We start from the raw sequence: 18731 nt of genomic DNA on the forward strand, positions 1-18731 counted from the left end.
AACTTCCGTATCTACGTCCTCCCCCACCTCTGCGCTGCCCTGTTACTCGACCTGGATTTTCGGTGCCATCTCCAAAGCCTGACTTAAAAATTCGGCGGACCCCTGCCCCCCTCACCGTCTGCGGCCTCATGACCCTTCTGGTCGATCCACCTTCCCTGTTTGCAAACCTCACCCCGGACTGAAAACCCGTCGCCACGAGGAGCAGATGGTACAGTGCCCAGGACAGGACCTTCATCAGGTCGGAGGTCAAATGGCTTCTGCAGGAGGGGGTCATTGAGGCCAGCAACAGCCCCTGGAGAGCACAAGTAGTGGTAGTGAAGACTGGGGAGAAGCACAGGATGGTCATTGACGACAGTCAGACCATCAATTGGTACATGCAGCTCGACGCGTACCCCCTCCCACGCATATCTGACATGGTCAATCAGATTGCGCAGTATCGAGTCTTCTCCACAGCAGACTTGAAGTCCGCCTACCACCAGCTCCCCATCCGCCCGGAGGATCGCCAATACATTGTGTTCGAAGCAGATGGCCGCCTCAATCACTTCCTTAGGGTTCCTTTCGGCGTCACTAATGGGGTCTCGGTCTTCCAGCGAGAGATGGACCGAATGGTTGACTGGAATGGACTGCAGGCAACCTTCCCATACCTAGATAACGTCACCATCTGCGGCCACGATCAGCAGGACCATGACGCAAACCTCCAAAAATTCCTCCATACTGCCAAACTCCTTAACCTCGCATACAATAAGGAGAAATGCGTGTTCCGCACCAACCGCTTAGCCATCCTTGGCTACGTAGTGGAAAATGGAGTCCTAGCGCCCCCTCCTGGAACTTCCTCTCCCCTCTCCAAAGCCCTGAAACGATGCCTGGGGTTTTTCTCCTATTACGCCCAGTGGGTCCCTAATTATGCAGAAAAGGCCCGCCCACTCATTCAGTCCACAGTTTTTCCCCTGACGGCTGAGGCCCATCAGGCCTTCAACCGCATCAAGACGGACCGCCAAGGCCACGATACATGCGGTCGACGAGTCCCTCCCCTTTCAGGTGAAGAGCAATGCATCAGACATAGCTCTGGCCGCCACCCTCAACCAGGCGGGCAGACCCGTGGCCTTCTTCTCCCGCACCCTCCATGCCTCCGACATTCGGCACTCCTCTGTCGAAAAGGAGGCCCAAGCCATTGTGGAAGCTGTGCGACATTGGAGGCATTACCTGGCCGGCAGGAGATTCACTCTCCTCGCTGACCAACAGTCGGTTGCCTTCATGTTTAATAATGCACAGCGGGGCAAGATTAAAAACGACAAGATCTTGAGGTGGAGGATCGAACTCTCCACCTATAATTATGAGATCTTGTATCGCGCAGGGAAGCTCAACGATGCCCTATCCCGCGGTACATGTGCCAGTGCACAAGTGGACCGACTCCGGGCTCTCCACTATGACCTCTGCCACCCGGGGGTCACCCGGTTCTTCCATTTTGTCAAGGCCCACAACCTGCCCTACTCCATTGAGGAGGTCAGGACCGTCAACCAGAGACTGCCAAGTCTGCGCAGAGTGCAAGCCGCACTTCTACCGGAAAGATAGAGCGCACCTGGTGAAGGCCTCCTGCCCCTTTGAACGCCTCAGCGTGGACTTCAAAGGGCCCCTCCCCTCCACCGACTGCAACGGGTACTTCCTGAACGTGATTGAAGAGTACTCCCGGTTCCCTTTCACCATCCCATGCCCCGATATGACTTCTGCCATGGTAATCAAAGCCCTGCACAGCATCTTCACTCTGTTCGGTTTCCCCACCTTTATGCACAGTGATCGGGGATCCTCCTTCATGAGTGATGAGCTGCGTCAGTTCCTGCTCAGCAAGGGCATCGCCTCGAGCAGGACGACCAGCTACAATCCCCAGGGAAACGGGCAGGTGGAGAGGGAGAACGGGACGGTCTGGAAGGTCTAAAAATCTCCCGGTCTCCTGCTGGCAGGAGGTCCTCCCCGATGCGCTCCACTCCATCCGATCGCTCCTCTGCACCGCGACTAACGAGACCCCTCACGAACGTGTGTTTGCCTTCCCCAGGAAGTCCACCTCCGGGGTCTCGCTCCCAACATGGCTGACAGTTCCTGTACCCGTCCTCCTCCGGAAGCATGTGCAGAGCCATAAATTTGACCCCTTGGTTGAGAAAGTCCACCTCCTACATGCAAACCCACAGTACGCCTACGTGGCACACCCCGACGGGCGCCAAGAGACAGTCACCCTCCGGGACCTGGCACCCGCTGGGTCCCCACCCACAACCCCCGACCTGACCCCCCCCCCCTCCGGTTTCCTCATTCACCCCTGCGCCACTCATTCTCTCCAGCGAACCTCACCGCAGCCCCCACCCCAGCAGGATCCGTCCTCCCACTGGATTCACTCAGAGGTGACGAAGACGAGGACAACACACTCCCGGAGTCGCAGGTGACCAGGTCGGCGCCCACATCACCACCAGGACTGAGGCGATCACAGAGGAGGGTCAAGGCCCCCGACAGACTTAATTTGTAATGTTTCCACCACCCCTGCCGGACTCTCTTTTTTAACGGGGTGAATGTGGTGAACACCACTAGTGGTATATTATATGTATTACGGCACTACCCGTATATTAGAGGTACGATGGTAAATCCCTGCCTGCTGGCTCCGCCCAGCAGGTGGCGTATGAAAGGGTGTGCTCTCCTGCGCTGCAGCCATTCTGGTTCTGGCTACAGGAAGCCCAACATCTTGTTGAATAAAGCCTCGATTGTTCCACCATTCTTGTCTCGTGGTAATTGACGGTACATCGGTGGGGGGAGGTTATTCCATTCTCATACTGTGTCGTATTAGGCCTAAAGATATTCCTTAATGCTTGCCAAAAGGGTTGGATGTCCTGCCCCAGTCACACAGCAGTAACCCACTCCGAGTGTACATGGCGACCAGCCGTATGTGTCCTGAACAGGCACAGTGCTCGCACCACACTGTTCCTGCTGCCCACCACATTCTGATTGAAAAGGCTATCCTGGAGAATTTACTTCCAGTCTGCGTAAAGCGAGCTGCCCTTGAGGCCGGTGTGCCCGTTTCCATTTCAATTTGTCATGATCCATTGGGCTAGCGCGCGGTCAATTTCCTTTTCTATTTATTCGTTCACGGGATGTAGGCGTCGCTTGCCGGGCCAGCGTTTGTTGTTCATCGTTGAGGGCATTTAAGAGTCAACCACATTGCTGTGGGTCTAGAGTTATGTGTAGGCCAGACCAGGTAAGGACTAGAGATTTCCTTCCCCAAAGGACATTAGTGAACCAGATGTTTTTTTTACAACAGTTGTCAATGATTTCATGGTCATCATTAGACTTTTAATTCCAGATTTTTATTCTCCATCTCCCCTGGTGGGATTTGAACCCATGTCCCCAGAGCTTTACCCTGGCTCTCTGGATTATTAGTCGAGTGACAATGCCACCAGCCACCATCTCCCCAAATCCCAGAGGTAGGGATGCAACCCACTGCATCACAGGACCTCCCTGATTCTATGATTCTAATGTGTCTCATCTTCAGATCAGATTCTTAACTGAGATTTATCTTGGGATAAAAGATCCCATGGCACTATTTTGAAGAAAAGCAGGGGAGTTCCGCCTGGTGTTCTGGCCAATATTTATCCTTCAATCAACATCACCAAGAGCAGAATATCTGGCCATTATCACAACGCTGCTTATCACAGAATCCCCACAGTGCAGTAGGAGGCGTCTCGGCCCATCGAGTCTGCACTGGCCCTTGGAAAGAGCACCCAACCCAAGCTCACACCTCCATCCCATCCCCGCATCACCACCTAACCTTTTGGACACTAAGGGAAATTTAGCATGGTCGATCCACCTAATCTGCACATCTTTGGACTGTGGGAGGAAACTGGAGCACCCGGAGGAAACCCACGCAGACACGGGGAGAAAGTGCAAACTCCATGCAGTCACCCGAGGCCAGAATTGAACCCAGGAGCCTGGAGCTGTGAGGCAACAGAGCTAACCACTGTGCCACCGTGCAGCTTTTGGGAGCACGCTGAGCGCAAATTGACTGCCACCTTTCCTACATTACCGAAGTGACCATCCTTCGATACTTCATTAGCTCGAAAACACCTTGAGATGCCTAGTATTTGTGAAAGGTGCTGTATTAATGCAAATGTTTCTTTTCGAAGTGGGAAGAGATGCTGCAAAGCACAAGATGAAGAAGAGCATTCCAGAAAGCAGGGGTATAATAGCTGAAGTGAGGTGTACATATAATAGTTTAGACGACAAAGAACTTCAGTATCTGGTTAAAAATTAATAAAATGTGTTCGTTTATATGGCCTTGCATTTAGAATTATAATTTTGAGGCAGCAATATAATTATACGGCCGCTTAAGTATATGAGGGGAGGCGGTGGCCAAGAGGCATTATCATTGGACTAGTAATCCAGAAACACAGGGTAATGCTCTGGGGTCCTGAGTTTGAATCCCACCACGGCAAGATGGTGATTTAAATTCAATAAAAATTAAAAGTCTAATGATGACCATGAGACCGTTGCCAATTGTCTTAAAAACCCATCTGGTTGACTAATGTCTTTCAGGGAAGGAAATCTGCCCGGTCTGGCCTACAGATCCACACAACGGTGCGGTGACTCTTAACCCCTCCCCTCTGAAATGGCCGAGCAAGCCACACAGTTCAAGGGCAATTAGGGATGGGCAACAAATGCTGCCCCAGCCAGCGACACCCACATCCCAAGAACAAATTTTTTAAAAATCAAATAATTTAGCTAACGATGAAAACACCATCTAGTTTGCATTCATCCATGACTTGTCTTTTATTGTGTATTTCTTGGCCGCTTAACTCATTATTTACGTGGCTCACAAGAAACTATAATCACCATCATCAATTTTAGAACCAGATTTGAAGATGAAATAGATTTAGTTTTTGAAGTTGCCGTGCATTTGACTTTGTTGTTTCAGGAACCACAAAACTCATTGATTAATAACTCTCAGAATAGCCAGCCTCAGCAAAACTGAATAATTGAATCAGCATTCTGGTTTTAGAATATGGGTGTTTTTTAAGGTTATAAAATTGCTGCATTGTGTGCAAACATCTCGTGCCGGCATATCCAAGTCCCAGCATTTAATGGTTTGGCTTATTTTGTCAAATGAATCCATGAAGCATAAAGTGAGAATGCTTTAAAATGTATTCAATAATCTTCTTAATCAGTATGAAGAAGGACCAAAGGTTTGCTGCTTTAATTTAGCACACATTAGTGACATATTGTGTCGGTAATGTACTGATCATCCCTAAAATAACATCAGTGATCTGATGTGTAATGGAAAGCCTGCCCTTTATTTATTGCCTCGACGTGCTGTGGTTTTCATTATATTAATTTTCCATTTCATCTATTCAGTTAGCATTGTCAGATTTCTTGGAAGGAGCTACTGGGAAATAAATGGCACCTGTCACCTGCCCGAGAATGATATGCACAGACAATGTAGTGAATGTGAAAGAGTCATTGCCTACAGCTTGTAGCAATGAAGCGAAAGATTGTGGCAATCATGTTAGGTGATGATCTTTGGGAATAGGTGATGTGCTGGATTTAAATACTTTCTCTCTGGGCCCCTGATACCACAGGTGTCCCGCAAGCCTTAGATTGCACATGGTGAAGTTTGAATTCAGATATAATTTTCAGCTCCTCCATTCCTTGAGGTGGCGACTTGCTTTGACTGACATTCCATGGGGGCCAACAGCCCTTCTTCAAAATCCATGAGTTCACGTGTAACCCTAGACAGTGACGGCTTGAATTTCACTCTGTAAAAAGTAGGTTAATTTTGAATGGGTCTGGACTGTACGGTGGCCGTTAGCACTACTGCCTCATGATGCTGAGGACCCGGCTTCGATCCCGGCCCCGGGTCACTGACCACGTGGAGTTTGCACATACTCCCAATGTCTGCATGGGTCTCACCCCCACAACCCAAAGATGTGCAGGCTAGGTGGATTGGCCACGCTAAATTGCCTCTTAATTGGAAAAAGAATTGGATAATCTTAAGTTTCTGAAAAAAAAGTTTTGAATGGGTTTGAATGGGGCCCTGTGTGTCGGGGAGCTCTTTAAACAATGGTAGGTTTTGCCCCATAATATTTCCAAAGAATCCAAACTAAAACATTTCTGTTTGTTCTGTATGCACAGGGTGTTTGTACAATGACTACCGCCCTTCTCCATTTCTTCTTTCTGGCTTCTTTCTGCTGGGTTTTGACCGAAGCTTGGCAATCTTACATGGCCGTTACAGGGAAGATTAGAACAAGGCTCATACGCAAACGTTTTTTATGCCTTGGTTGGGGTAAGCGTAATAAGTGTCTACATTTTTCATTATCATAAATTAACTTTGTCAATTCTGTAAGAAACATATTTACAATAAGAATTGTTTTCCTTCCCCGTAAGTTAATATCTCATAAATGTTTTAATGCGTAGTTGATGCATTTTGTTCTTACAGTGAAAAAGAATTTGCACTTAAATTCCAATCCAGTTTTCTTATCAAATAATTTATTTTTTCAGGGTTACCAGCCTTGGTGGTGGCAATATCGATGGGATTTACTAAGGCTAAAGGATACGGTACATCAAACTAGTAAGTCACTTTGAACAGCTTTGATTTACTCGAAAGCTGATGATGAGCAATACCCAGAGGAATTCCACCGCAGGGAGAGCTTTCAGGGGGCAGATTTGTGTAGCTTCTGCCCCTCCTGGCGATTCAGTCTGACCCTACCACACGTTCTGAAGTCAACAGTATTTCGCATATTTAAGATAATTCACTGCACAACTGGGTAAAAATGCCTGGGACAGGGTGGAAATCCGTTATGACACTTGCTACAGGGTTCCAACATTTAAAGAAACTTTTTTTAAAGATGTTTTCTCAGACAAGGTGGGTTTCTATGCTGCAATAAGTAACTTAATAATTGTATGCATTGGCAACACCATCACATTAAATTTTAAGATCTCCGACTATCCTACCTGCCCCCCCCCCCCCCCCCCTCCCCCCCAATCCCCAACTGTGATGGCCCTTAGGAACTTTGCACCAAGGATGTAACCCTTGTGCCCAGTAATGAGAGTGTGCAACTTTAGGAGTACACAATGTGTCATCTATTTTCTTTGTTTAGATGCTGTCATTATATGCTTCTCTTCAACAATTGTCTGAAATTCTGATGGACCTAAATACAGTGGAATGGGTTCTCAGCATAAACCCCAAATTAGCTTACTGCTCACTTAGAAAGCTACAGAGCAGGAATTTCACAAGCTGCTATTACGGCCTATTGTCAGAGGCCAGTAGGATTTAAGACCCTAAGTCGTAGGAGCAGAAGTAGGCCACTCGGCCCATCGAATGTGCTATCATTCAGTTAAATCATGACAGATCTGCTATGATCCTCAACACCACTTTCCCGCTTTATCCCCATAACCCTTGATTCCCTTACTCATTAAAAATCTGCCTATCTCAACCTTGAACATACTTAATGACACAGCCCCTACAGCTCTCTGTGGTGAAGAATTCCACAGATTCACTACCCTCTGAGGGAAGAAATGCCTCCTCATCTCTGTCTTAAAAGGGCAACTCATTACTCTAAGATTATGCCCTCGTGTCCTAGACTCTCCCACAAGGGGAAACAACCTCTCAGCATCTACCTTGTCAAGCACCCTGAGAATCCTATATGCCTCAATAAGGTCACCTCTCATTCTTCAAAACTCCAATGAGTCAGGCCCAACCTAATCAACTTCTCCTCATGAGAAAATCCCTCCATCTCTGGATTCAACCTAGTGAACCTTCTCTGGACTGCCTCCAAGGTCAGTATATCTTTACTTAGATAAGGGACCAAAACTGTTCACAGTATTCTAGGTGTGGTCTAACTAATGCCTTGTATAGTTTTAGCAGGACTTCCCTATTTTTATACTCCACTCCCTTTGAAATAAAGACAAACATTCCATTTGCCTTCCCTATGACCTCCTGAACTTGCATGCTAGATTTTTGTGATTTACGCAGGAGGACCCCCAAATCCCTCTGTGCTGCAGCTTTCTGCAATCTTTCTCCATTTAAATAATATTCAGCTCCTTTATCCTCCGATAATGCATAACTTCACATTTTCCAATATTATATTCCATTTGCCAAGTTTTTGCCCGCTCACCTTAACCTGTCTATATCCCTCTGTAAGCTCTTTGTGTCATCCTCACCACTTGCCTTCCCACCTATCTTTGTGTCATCCACAAACCTGGCAAAAGTATATTCACTCCCTTCATTCAAGTCATTAGTATATTGTGGCCCCAATATTGATCCCTGTGGCACTCCAATAACTAGATGTTGCCATCTGGATAATGCCCCTCTTATCCCAAGTCTATTTCTATCAGTTAGCCAATCCTCTATCCATGCTAATATACCACCCCCAACACCATGGGCTTTTATCTTATTAAATAACCTTATTGAAAGCTTTGTGGAAAATATTTTACACCTATTGGTTCTCCTTCATCCATCTATCACTTGAAGGAATTCGAATAAATTTGTCAGGCAGGATTTCCCCTTCATGAAGCCATGCTGACTGCTTGGATTACATTATGTATTTATAAATGCTCTTTAAATCCTTTGAAATGGACTCGAATGGACTTTCCCCAAATGACAGATGTTAAGCTAACTGGCCCAGTGTTACTTGTTTTTTATCCCCATCCCTTTTTGAAGAAGGATGGTGCATTGACAATTTTCAAAAATCTGGGACTTTTCCAGAATTTAAGGATTCTTGGAAGATTACTACCAGTGAATTCCTATCTCTGTAGCTACTGCCTTTAATATCCTAGGAAGCAACCCATCAGGTCTTGGGGACTTATCGGCCTTTCACCCCATTAGTTTCCCTAATACTTTTTCTCAAGTGATAATTATTGTATTTGTTTCTTCCTCCTCCTTTTGTCCCTTTGATTATTTAGTACTCTTGGAATGTTATTAGTGTGTTCCTCTGTGAACGCTGATGCAAAGTATTTGTTTAATTCCTCTGCCACTTCCCCATTATTATTTCCTCAGTCTCAGTCTCTAAGGGGCCTATGTTCACTTTGGAATCTCACTTCTTTTTTATATATTTAAAGGAACTCTTACTGTCCATTTTGATATTACTTGCTAGTTTATCCTCATGGTTTATCTTCTCCCTCTTTATTATTTTTTGGTTGTCTTTTGTTGGTTTTTAAATACTTTCCCGATCCTCTGGCTTACCACTAATCCTTTCCACAGGTATGTTCTTTCCTTTAGTTTAATATCATTCTTAACTTTCTTGGTTAACCATGGTTGATTTTTCCCCTTCTGAGAATCCTTCTTTCTCACTGGCATATATAGTTGCTGTGAGTCATGAACTATTTTCAGCAACGTGTGCCATTGTTGATCAACCGTCTTTCCTACTGAACTCCTTTCCCAGTCCCTCCAGCCAATTCTGCACTCATTCCTTTCTAATTGCTCTTATTTAAGTTCAGCACAGTTGTTTCTGACCCATGTTTCTCACTCTCAAACTGAATGCTAAATTCTACCATGTTATGGCCACTCCAGGGGATCTTTTACTCTGAGATTGTTTACTAAACTTGCCTCATTACACATTACATTACACGTTACACAGGCGCAAAATAGCCCCATCTCTGGTTGGATCCAGTACATATTCTAGAAAACTGCCCCGAAGACACTTTATGAATTCTTCCTCATGGCTACCTCTTCCAATTTGATCTTCTCAATCTACATGAAGATTAAAGTCGCTCATGATTAATTGACTGCCTTTTGCACATGCCTTCATTATTTCCTGATTTATTCTCCATCCTACATGGATACTGTTTGGGGGCCTATAGTGTCTTCTTCCCCATGTTATTTCGTACCTCCACCCATATGGATTCTATATCTTCCAGTCTAGGATCACTTCTTGCAATTGTATGTATTCCATCTCGTACTAACAAAGCTACCACATTACCCTTTCCTTCCAGCCTGTCCTTATGAAAAGCCACATGCCCCCGAATATTTAGTTCCCAGCTTTGATCTCCTTGTAAACACATCTCTGTAATGGCTATCAGGTCATACCCATTAACCTGAATTTGCGCCGTTAATTCATTTATTTTGTGCCTTTAAGTAAGGAGCAATTCATTTTGCCTTGATTTCCAACCCCCTCCCTCCCCACACTTCAAAGCCCCTCTACTTCTCCAGTTGTGGGATTTGCATGAACACTGGCCGCTGCACAGTTCAGATGAGATTGTCTCGGTGGCACTTTCCATGATGCCATTGATGCCAGTGCCCGCGAACCGAAACCCACTTCTCCCACATCAGTCTTGCCACGTATTCATCTTTCTAATTTTATGTACCCTGTGCAAGTTGCATGTAGCTCAGGTAATAATCCAGAGATGAGATTATTTTGTTCAATATAGTGTCCAGCCCTTCACACTCTCTCTACAGAACCTCTTTCCTCATTCTACCTAGGACATTGGTGCCTAGATGGACCACGATAATGGGATCCTTCCCCCTCTCACTGCAAGTTCCTCTCCAGCCTGGAGCAGATGTCCCAAAACCTGGCAACTGGCAGGCAACACAGCTGCCCAGACTCTCGCTCGTTGCTAGAGAGAACAGTGTCAATCCCCCTCACTGTGCTGTCCCCTACTGCCACTACCTTCTGTACTCCCCTCTTTCCCCCCCCCCCCCCCTTCACCTCCCCAACCCCCACTTGAATGGCTTCCTGTACCACAGTGCCATGGTCAGTTAGTTCATCCACCCTGCAGCCCCAAGTCTCATCCAAATAAGATGAGAGAACCTCAAACCTGTTGGACAATGGCTGAAGCTGGCACTGCTGCACTCCTGCTCCCTGGGTCCCCTTACCTGCCTCAGCTGCGGTCACACCTTCCTGTCCCTGACCACTTTCCAAACCAGAAGATTCTATCCCAAGGTGTGTAGCCACCTTATGAAACAAGGCGTCCAGGTAACTTTCACGCTCCCCAATGTGTTGCAGTGTCCACAGCTTAGCCTCCAGCTCAATGATTCTGAGCTGAACTCCCCAAGCCACAGACATTACTGCCGACCTGCTTGCCTTAGATAACACCAGTATCCATGAGTTCCTACATGCTGCAGATTTGACACATCACCAGTCCGGCCATACTTACGATCTTTAACTAATTACTCAATTATTTTATTCAATTATTTATTTTATTTCATATATTGATTAATCTTTATCACAAGCTGCAGAACAAATGTAAGCCTTTAGAAAATAGACCTTGACCGCTGACCTGATATTCACCGGAGACTCTCTCGCAGTTCAGTGCCTTCCCTGTGGAACATCAGAAACCAATTCTGTCAGAGTGAAGAAGTTATAAAAGCAAAGGAGTACTGCCCTCCCCTCCACACCGCCCTCCCCCCCCCCCCCCCCCCACATCGCCCTCCCCTCCACACCGCCCTCCCCTCCACACCGCCCTCCCCTCCACACCGCCCTCCCCTCCACACCGCCCTCCCCTCCACACCGCCCTCCCCTCCACACCGCCCTCCCCTCCACACCGCCCTCCCCTCCACACCGCCTTCCCCTCCACACCGCCCTCCCCTCCACACCGCCCTCCCCTCCACACCGCCCTCCCCTCCACACCGCCCTCCCCTCCACACCGCCCTCCCCTCCTCACCGCCCTCCCCTCCTCACCGCACACCGCCCTCCCCTCCACACCGCCCTCCCCTCCACACCGCCCTCCCCTCCTCACCGCCCTCCCCTCCTCACCGCCCTCCCCTCCTCACCGCCCTCCCCTCCACACCGCCCTCCCCTCCTCACCGCCCTCCCCTCCTCACTGCCCTCCCCTCTACACCGCCCTCCCTTCCCACCTCCCCCTCTGCCCCCCTCACAGCTATGGGCGCAGGAGGGCCTTCGCCCCCAGCCTCCACCCATACAAACAATCATGGCCTGGTAGCCGAGGCCATTTTTTATTTTAAAAGTTTTAAAAGATGCCGGGAGGTTTCTTCAAAATGGAAAGGCTATCTCTTTCGCAAACCTGATCTGCAGGCCTTCCAGAGCCCGCCGACTGATTTTGACGCTCGGCGAGCCTACATTCTGGTCACTCATTGGCCAATTTGGGGAAAGTCACTGCTGGGTTACACAGCACGAGATCAGGACCCCAATTTGACCTAGCGTCAGGACCCCGTGCTAAAAGGCAAAAGGTTGCCCAGGGCATTGGCAGAGCTGAATGAGGCTTATCTGCAGCCTAAGGTTGCAATTGCACAAGTTATAGTGAGAATTAGTAATGGGTGGTTATTTCACCTGCTATTAATATCGAACAATATAAATTCAATGTTCACCTTTAGTTAGTGTTGTGGAATAAGTCACTTGCACACAATTTAACTGGGTTTGAGATGCTACTCCTTTGAATTTTGGTTCATTTGTGTCGATAAGGTAGCTCCTATTCTGCACTTAGTTTTAACCCTGACATTTTAATTGCCTTAGGTAATCTGAATTGTGAGATGGTTGGGTTTATTTTCCATGCAACAGGTGACTCCAAATTAACAAGCGCATGTTGTGAATGTCTGGTGATCCCCACGGAACTGCTAACCTTCCACGAACATGACTGGCCCAAAGGAAAGCGGAAACCCACTTCCGGACATAACTTTGTGATTGCAGCGTGCTAGATTCCCACCAGTAGCTTGGGGTCGAGTCCAGATGTGTCCCAAGATGTGAAAACTTTGTTCAGCTGTGCACCAAAGTTACTTTTTAGCAGTGGGTGGGGTTGCACAAAACGTTACTTTAATCACATGCCTCCACACCTCCCCCTACAATGTTTAGCTTTTCTATTTTCCTTGCTGTCTTTTCCCTTCCTCCTGCTGATGTCAAAGCTGGTAACCAAAGAAAACTTGGCCCAAAATCCACGGACCCACTAGCACAGTCCTGCTGTCGGTCCATGTGGATCTCGAGTTTTGCTGAGACTCCGATAGATCAGGCCTCTTAGCCTTACATGGTAGTCCATAAGAGAGAGTCTCCCATTGCTTCAATGGACGAGTGTTCAGCAGAAAGAAGACCATAAAGTCTAGTTGATGTTACCTTGTCTCATGTGTGATATTAGACCAAGGGCACAATCTAACGGAAACGTTTCTTCGTGTTATCTGTGGTGGATTTTACTGGGAGTTTCCTGCCGGCTCTGTCGGCAAGTTCCCCACCGCTATCTAACCACAGTTGGTCACTTTTCTGGGCCCTGGAGAGTTACTCACCAGTTCAGCCCACATTTAGAATTATTTTCATCACTGTGGAGCTGAACTCACTCGCCATATCGGCTCCTCAGAAATCGGGCTGCTATTTTGAAAGGGTGCCCTGATCTCCAAGTGAGACTTGAGGGTTCCCCACATCCCCCACCCCCACCCACAGGCAAAGTCACCCCCCCCCCCCACACACACACATGGACATTACCCCACATCTCCCCCAAGTGAGCACACCCCACTATGTGGTTCCAGGGACCACCCCGTCTTCAGGCCTCCCACAGCTCCTTACAGACTTCTCCCCTTCCAGGAACCACATCTGCCAAGCCCCCCCCCCCACCTTCCCCCCAACCTTTATACTTACGCTGAACCCCTCAACCTTCATATCCCCCCTCTACCCTCCTTTCATTTGCATGGCCCCCCTCGGCAGTGCCAACGTGCCAACCTGGCAATGCCAAGGTGCCCACATAAAATCTCTGACCCCCCAGGTGCCCCTGATAGCTCGGGAGGCCCCCACGGGAGCCGTTCCACCTGGTCCATGTGTGCGTGGACCAGTACTGAATGGCGCCCGGCTGCAGACTCCTTGGGGAGGCCGTTAGATGCTTAATGCCGCTAGATCCAGTGAGTAGGCCTTAGTAGGTTGAACGCCACGTAAGCGAGCACGGCTTGGTCATGCCTACTTTGGACAGGATCCTGATCTCAGCGCCTCGAGAGATCTACCCAGATCTACTGGTCACGTCACCCTCCCGTCCGAACGTGATGCGGCCTGTAGATCTCACCCTGAACCTCAATTAGTTTAATCCATTTCTAACACTGCAAAATAATTTAGTGTTGGAGGAAGGATGGAAGCATTGGGTTTGTACGGTGCTCACTTTTCCTGAAGGCACTTAATATTCTGTTTCCCTCAAAAGTCGAAATTGCTTGATGACAGATAGTCTGTCCAAAGATGTAGTTGTCTCCCCACATGTATTGGGATCCAGCTGGAAGCTTTGAGCTTGTCTTTCAGATTGTCTATAGATGTAGGTCTGGGATGTCCTGTGGTGTGGGTTCCCATGCTAAGCTGGCTGCAGAGTGCCTTTGGCATGCAGGAACCTCCTTTTCAACGACATGACAAGCGAAACAGCTCTGATAAACATGCTCTCGATGCCAGGTATGAAGTATTTTACAAGACACCCAATGTTGGGGATGGTGCCACCAGTTACAAATAGATCTCAGATAGAGACGATGGAGTGCGTCTCATGGTTTTATGTGAAGCTGATTGTTGTCCATGTTTCGCACCCAGAAATAAGTGATGTAAGATCGGCCGCCTGGCAGACTTGATCTTTGTTCTCAGACTAACTCCCCACTCTTTCCAAACGTCTGTGAATGAGCTTGTTTTTCCAGGCGAAAATTGATTTAATAATCTGATACTTCATAACAAAATAAGAAAGACCATTTAGCCCCTCGAGCCGTTCCACCATTCAATATCATCATGGCTGGTCTTGGGCTTCAACTCCATTTTCCTGCCCACTGCCCAGATGTCCTGATTCTCGGAGAGACCAAAATCCTGCCTATCCCAGCCTTCAGTATATTCAACAATGGAGCACCCTCTGGGATGGAGAATTCCAAACATTCAGTGAACAAATCCCTCTTCATCTCAGTCCTAAATGATCAGTTCTTATCCTGAGACTATGCCTGTGTTCTAGATTCCCCTGCAAAGGACAGAGATCCTCCAACCTCAGTCAAGAGGTTGGGAGTGGTGGTGGCTGGAGGGTGACCAAGACAGGGATCTCCAGGCTGCGTTCTGCCCAGCCTTGATCCACGACACTTTGAACAGAGCCCCTAGTGGTCGGTAAAATAAAAGCAAAACACTGTGGACGCTGGAAATCTGAAATGAAAACAGAAAATGCTGGAAGAACCCAGCAGGCCTAGCAACAATGGCGGAGAGAGATAAACTGAGTTAACAGGCAGGATTTTCCAGTCCCTCCCATTGGTGGGATCTTCCGTTCTTGCCAACAGGCATTTAAAAGCATCGCAGTTTCCCCCACAGGAAATCTCGCTGCGACGGAGCCGAAAAGTCTCGGCAAGCGTTTTGAGAGGCCCTTCTTCAGAACTCAAGGTCCAGTGGGTTGCAAGTAGATTTGAAGCAAGCCCACTGGAGTGATGGATGTGAGATTCATGTGGGAATCCTGGCATGGACTGCACTGCAGCCTCGGGAGGTTGGTGAGTATCTGAGAGGCTGGGAGATTTAGCTTGAGTGATGGCTCCTCGACCTTTGGGCCAGCACCAGAGGTGTGGGGGGTTCACCCTGGGGCTGCAAATCCCCAGCTGCCTGGCTTCAATTTGAAATTTTACAAACAGTTGCTGGAAAAGAACAGCTGCTTGAACAGCCTCTGAAAGTGAAAAATCACATCTTGGGTTATTTCCAGCATTCTGCTTTCTGGCGTTCATCTTTTCCTTTTACCTGACCCCATTCAACGTGAACTTGCCTCACTCTGTTCCCCCGCCTACTTCAGGCTTTGCCAACAAATCAGTTGCCTCCGAACCATCGTGTTTTGTCCTAAAAATGAACAGTGGATTCTGCAGGTACGTCTTGTACAACTCTTAGAAAGGAAAGGATTTAACCAAGGTTACAGAATCGGAAAAGACTTAATTCCACTGAATCAGTAATAGGATATTCCCAAGCCAGTCTCAATTTTGTTTGCTTCTGTTAATTACTTGGCTTTGAAATGAAAGGTTACATTTGAATTTGATGAACCATCTGTATCTCAACAGAAAGCAGAGACCAATGGTCAACAGTTGTATGGCCATGATTTCCCAAGATCTTCCAGGATCAACAGATCATGGAGCCTCTCCAAATTTACCTCAAAAATTATTTTTATGCATCTTAAGATCCACCTTCCCATTGTGCCCCTTCATTTATTTATCCCAGGGGCCCATTTCTGCTTCAGTGGTTCGGTGCAATAATTTAATGTACTGATCCTGTACCCAATCAACCTGTCCTTCTAAAATTCAAAACAGAGGGTTCAACATTAGATGCAATTTCAACGTTGAACAGCACTTGCTGAACAATTCTGATTGTGCTGAGAATTGCAACCAGTTTAAGATTACCAGTAGGGCTCACTTACAATTGCTGGAAGCCACATATATTTGTACACAAAGCCCTGTTCTTTGTCGACAGAAAGAGAATATCCATACATTGCACCTTTTTCAACTAAACTAAAGCTTTGGGGTCAGCCATCCCCTGGTTCATTCCTCACGGCAATGCCTTGGCCAACCGGTGTCAACCCATCTGGTTTGAATTTAACCAAAAGATTGTCAGTTAACTGTTCCTTGGTGTATTGTCCATGGCAATGCCTCGACCAATTAGAGTCTACTTGCTAATCAATTAGCACTGTCTTTTGCAGTATGAATTGTTGTTCCCTTCAGAATGGGTGTTCTTGCAAATCTGTCCTGATGAGTACAAGATAAAAAGCTTCGACAGCATGTCTTTTTTTCTTCAGAAATGCCCCATTGTAATGTTTTCTGTAAACCATATGTGAAAATGGTACAAATGCCTGTTCTTGTCAGCTTGGATCTTGTATGTCTCTTTTGTGAAGACCATGAATTGGATTCAATTTGAATTTGAACTGGTTTTTGGAGCAAGCAAGGAGATGGATTAAGGGCTTGCCCTGTCGGCTCTGCACATTGGTTTTGTAACTCTGAAACAGGAGTAACAGTCTTTTTAAAAATCAGGACATTGCGTTACATGGAAAGACTGGAGAAAGCAGGGCTCCTTACCCAGGAAAGGAATTTCCCTGAAACCCTATAAGGAGTGACACAGTGGTTAGCAGTGCTGCCTCAGAGCGCGCCAGGGAACCGGATTCAATTCCGGCCTTGGGTGAGTGTCGGAATGTTGGATCAGCTATGATTCTATTGAATGGTAGAACAGGCTCAAAGGGCCGAAGGGCCTATTTGCATGATGGGCTGGGTAAGTGGAAGGAAGGTGGCCAGGCTGCTACCCTTCCAACTGTGGGTAAAAGGCAGGAAGGATCGGTGGCATGGTGACACAGTGGTTAGCACTGCTGTCTCACAGCACCAGGGACCTGGGTTCAATTTCAGCCGTTTCCTCCCACAGTCCAAAGATGTGCATATTGAGTGGAATGGCCATGATAAATTTCCCTTTCGTGTCCAAAGATGGGGTTACAGGGACAGGGTGGTGGAGTGGGCCTCGCTGCGGTACTATTTCAGATGGTTGGTGCAAACATGATGGGCCAAAATGCCTCTGCCTGCACTGTAAGAATTCTATGGATCTATGGAAGGGAGGGTACCTCTACTGGGGGCACACATCCCAAGATGATACTGCTTCTTCTGGCTCCTCCCAGGCCTGTAGAAAATGTCTCCACCCCCAGTTTGTAAAGAAATTGCTGAGGGGTGACCGTTGAAATCATCCAAGGTTTTGATAATGTGGATACGGGGTGACTGTTTCCTCTTGTGCGAAAAAGCCGAACTAGGGGCCATCAATACAATATTGTCACCAAGAAACGCAATAGGGAATTCAGGAAAAGCTTCTTTGCCTGGAGAGTGGCGAGAATGTGGAATACGCTATCATCGGGAGTAATTAAAATGAATAGTATAGATGAATTTAAGGGGCTGTTAGCTAAGGACCTGAGAGAGAGAAAGGAATGGGGAGTTATGTTGATAGAGGTAACCAAGGAAAGCTCGGAGGAGACTTGTGTGGAACGTGAGCATGGCATGCAGTAATTGGGCCGAATGGCCTGTTCCGGTACTGTCCATCCTATGTAATGGTAGTTCAAGGGCGCAATCTACCCGAATGGGAACAGAGTCCCATAGTGAGCGTGTTTAGCCGAGTGTTTCCCGGGCTATTGAATGCCCATTCAGGTAGATACGGGGCCTCATTAGGGAACGTCCCGACGAGGCACCACTTAGTCCCGTTTTCTGCACTGAGGAACTCCTCCGTGCAGAAGCAGATCGGAATGTCATCGATCTCTCGACCCCCCACTGCCCCGATCCGACTCCCGAACCCTCACAAAGCCCAACTCATCACCCCCCCCGCACCCCACACACATGCAGGGCACCCCCAGGCCAGATCAGCAGCATGGGGAAAATGCCAGTTGGTACTTTCGCACTGCCAGCCTGGAACACTGGCAGTGCCCTGCCAACTAGCAGTGTTACCTGGGTACCTTAGCTGTGCCAGGCAAGCATCCAGGTGGCAGTGCCAGGATGCCATGCTGGTAGTGCCAGGGTGGCACCAGCAGTGCAGGGTGCCACCTTGCCCAGAGGGCAAGCACTTGGGGGGCCTCCGATCTCCTGGGAGACCCCATGATTACCAGCACTGTCTTGGAGGTACGAAGGGCCTGTTCCTGTGCTGTACTTTTCTTTTACTTTTCTTTGAGCGCTGTTCTGTCTGGTCCCCGTTTGTGGGAACCAGCACTGAATGGTGCTTGCCCGAGGTCTCCAGGGCGAGTGGGTCAGATCCCATGACTTGGGTAGATCTTGGGTGTGCATATTAAAGTGAGACAGCTAGTCTCACTCTAATATGGAGATTTGCTAAAAAGTGATGCCACCCACA

General features: G+C 47.8%; 1 protein-coding gene across 11 annotated transcripts in view; it reads left to right on the forward strand.

Annotated features, from left to right (window-relative positions):
* The window catches only part of adgrb3 (adhesion G protein-coupled receptor B3), a 1156404-nt gene that overhangs the window by 860951 nt on the left and 276722 nt on the right, over positions 1–18731 (forward strand). For all 11 annotated transcript variants that reach the window (XM_072498355.1, XM_072498358.1, XM_072498361.1 and 8 more), the window contains 2 exons: positions 6163–6313; positions 6529–6598. In XM_072498355.1, coding sequence (XP_072354456.1) covers positions 6163–6313; positions 6529–6598 — 221 coding nt within the window. The remainder of the gene's footprint in view (positions 1–6162; positions 6314–6528; positions 6599–18731) is intronic.

The sequence above is a fragment of the Scyliorhinus torazame genome, chromosome 4, assembly GCF_047496885.1.
Source record: "Scyliorhinus torazame isolate Kashiwa2021f chromosome 4, sScyTor2.1, whole genome shotgun sequence".
Lineage (NCBI taxonomy): Eukaryota > Metazoa > Chordata > Chondrichthyes > Carcharhiniformes > Scyliorhinidae > Scyliorhinus > Scyliorhinus torazame.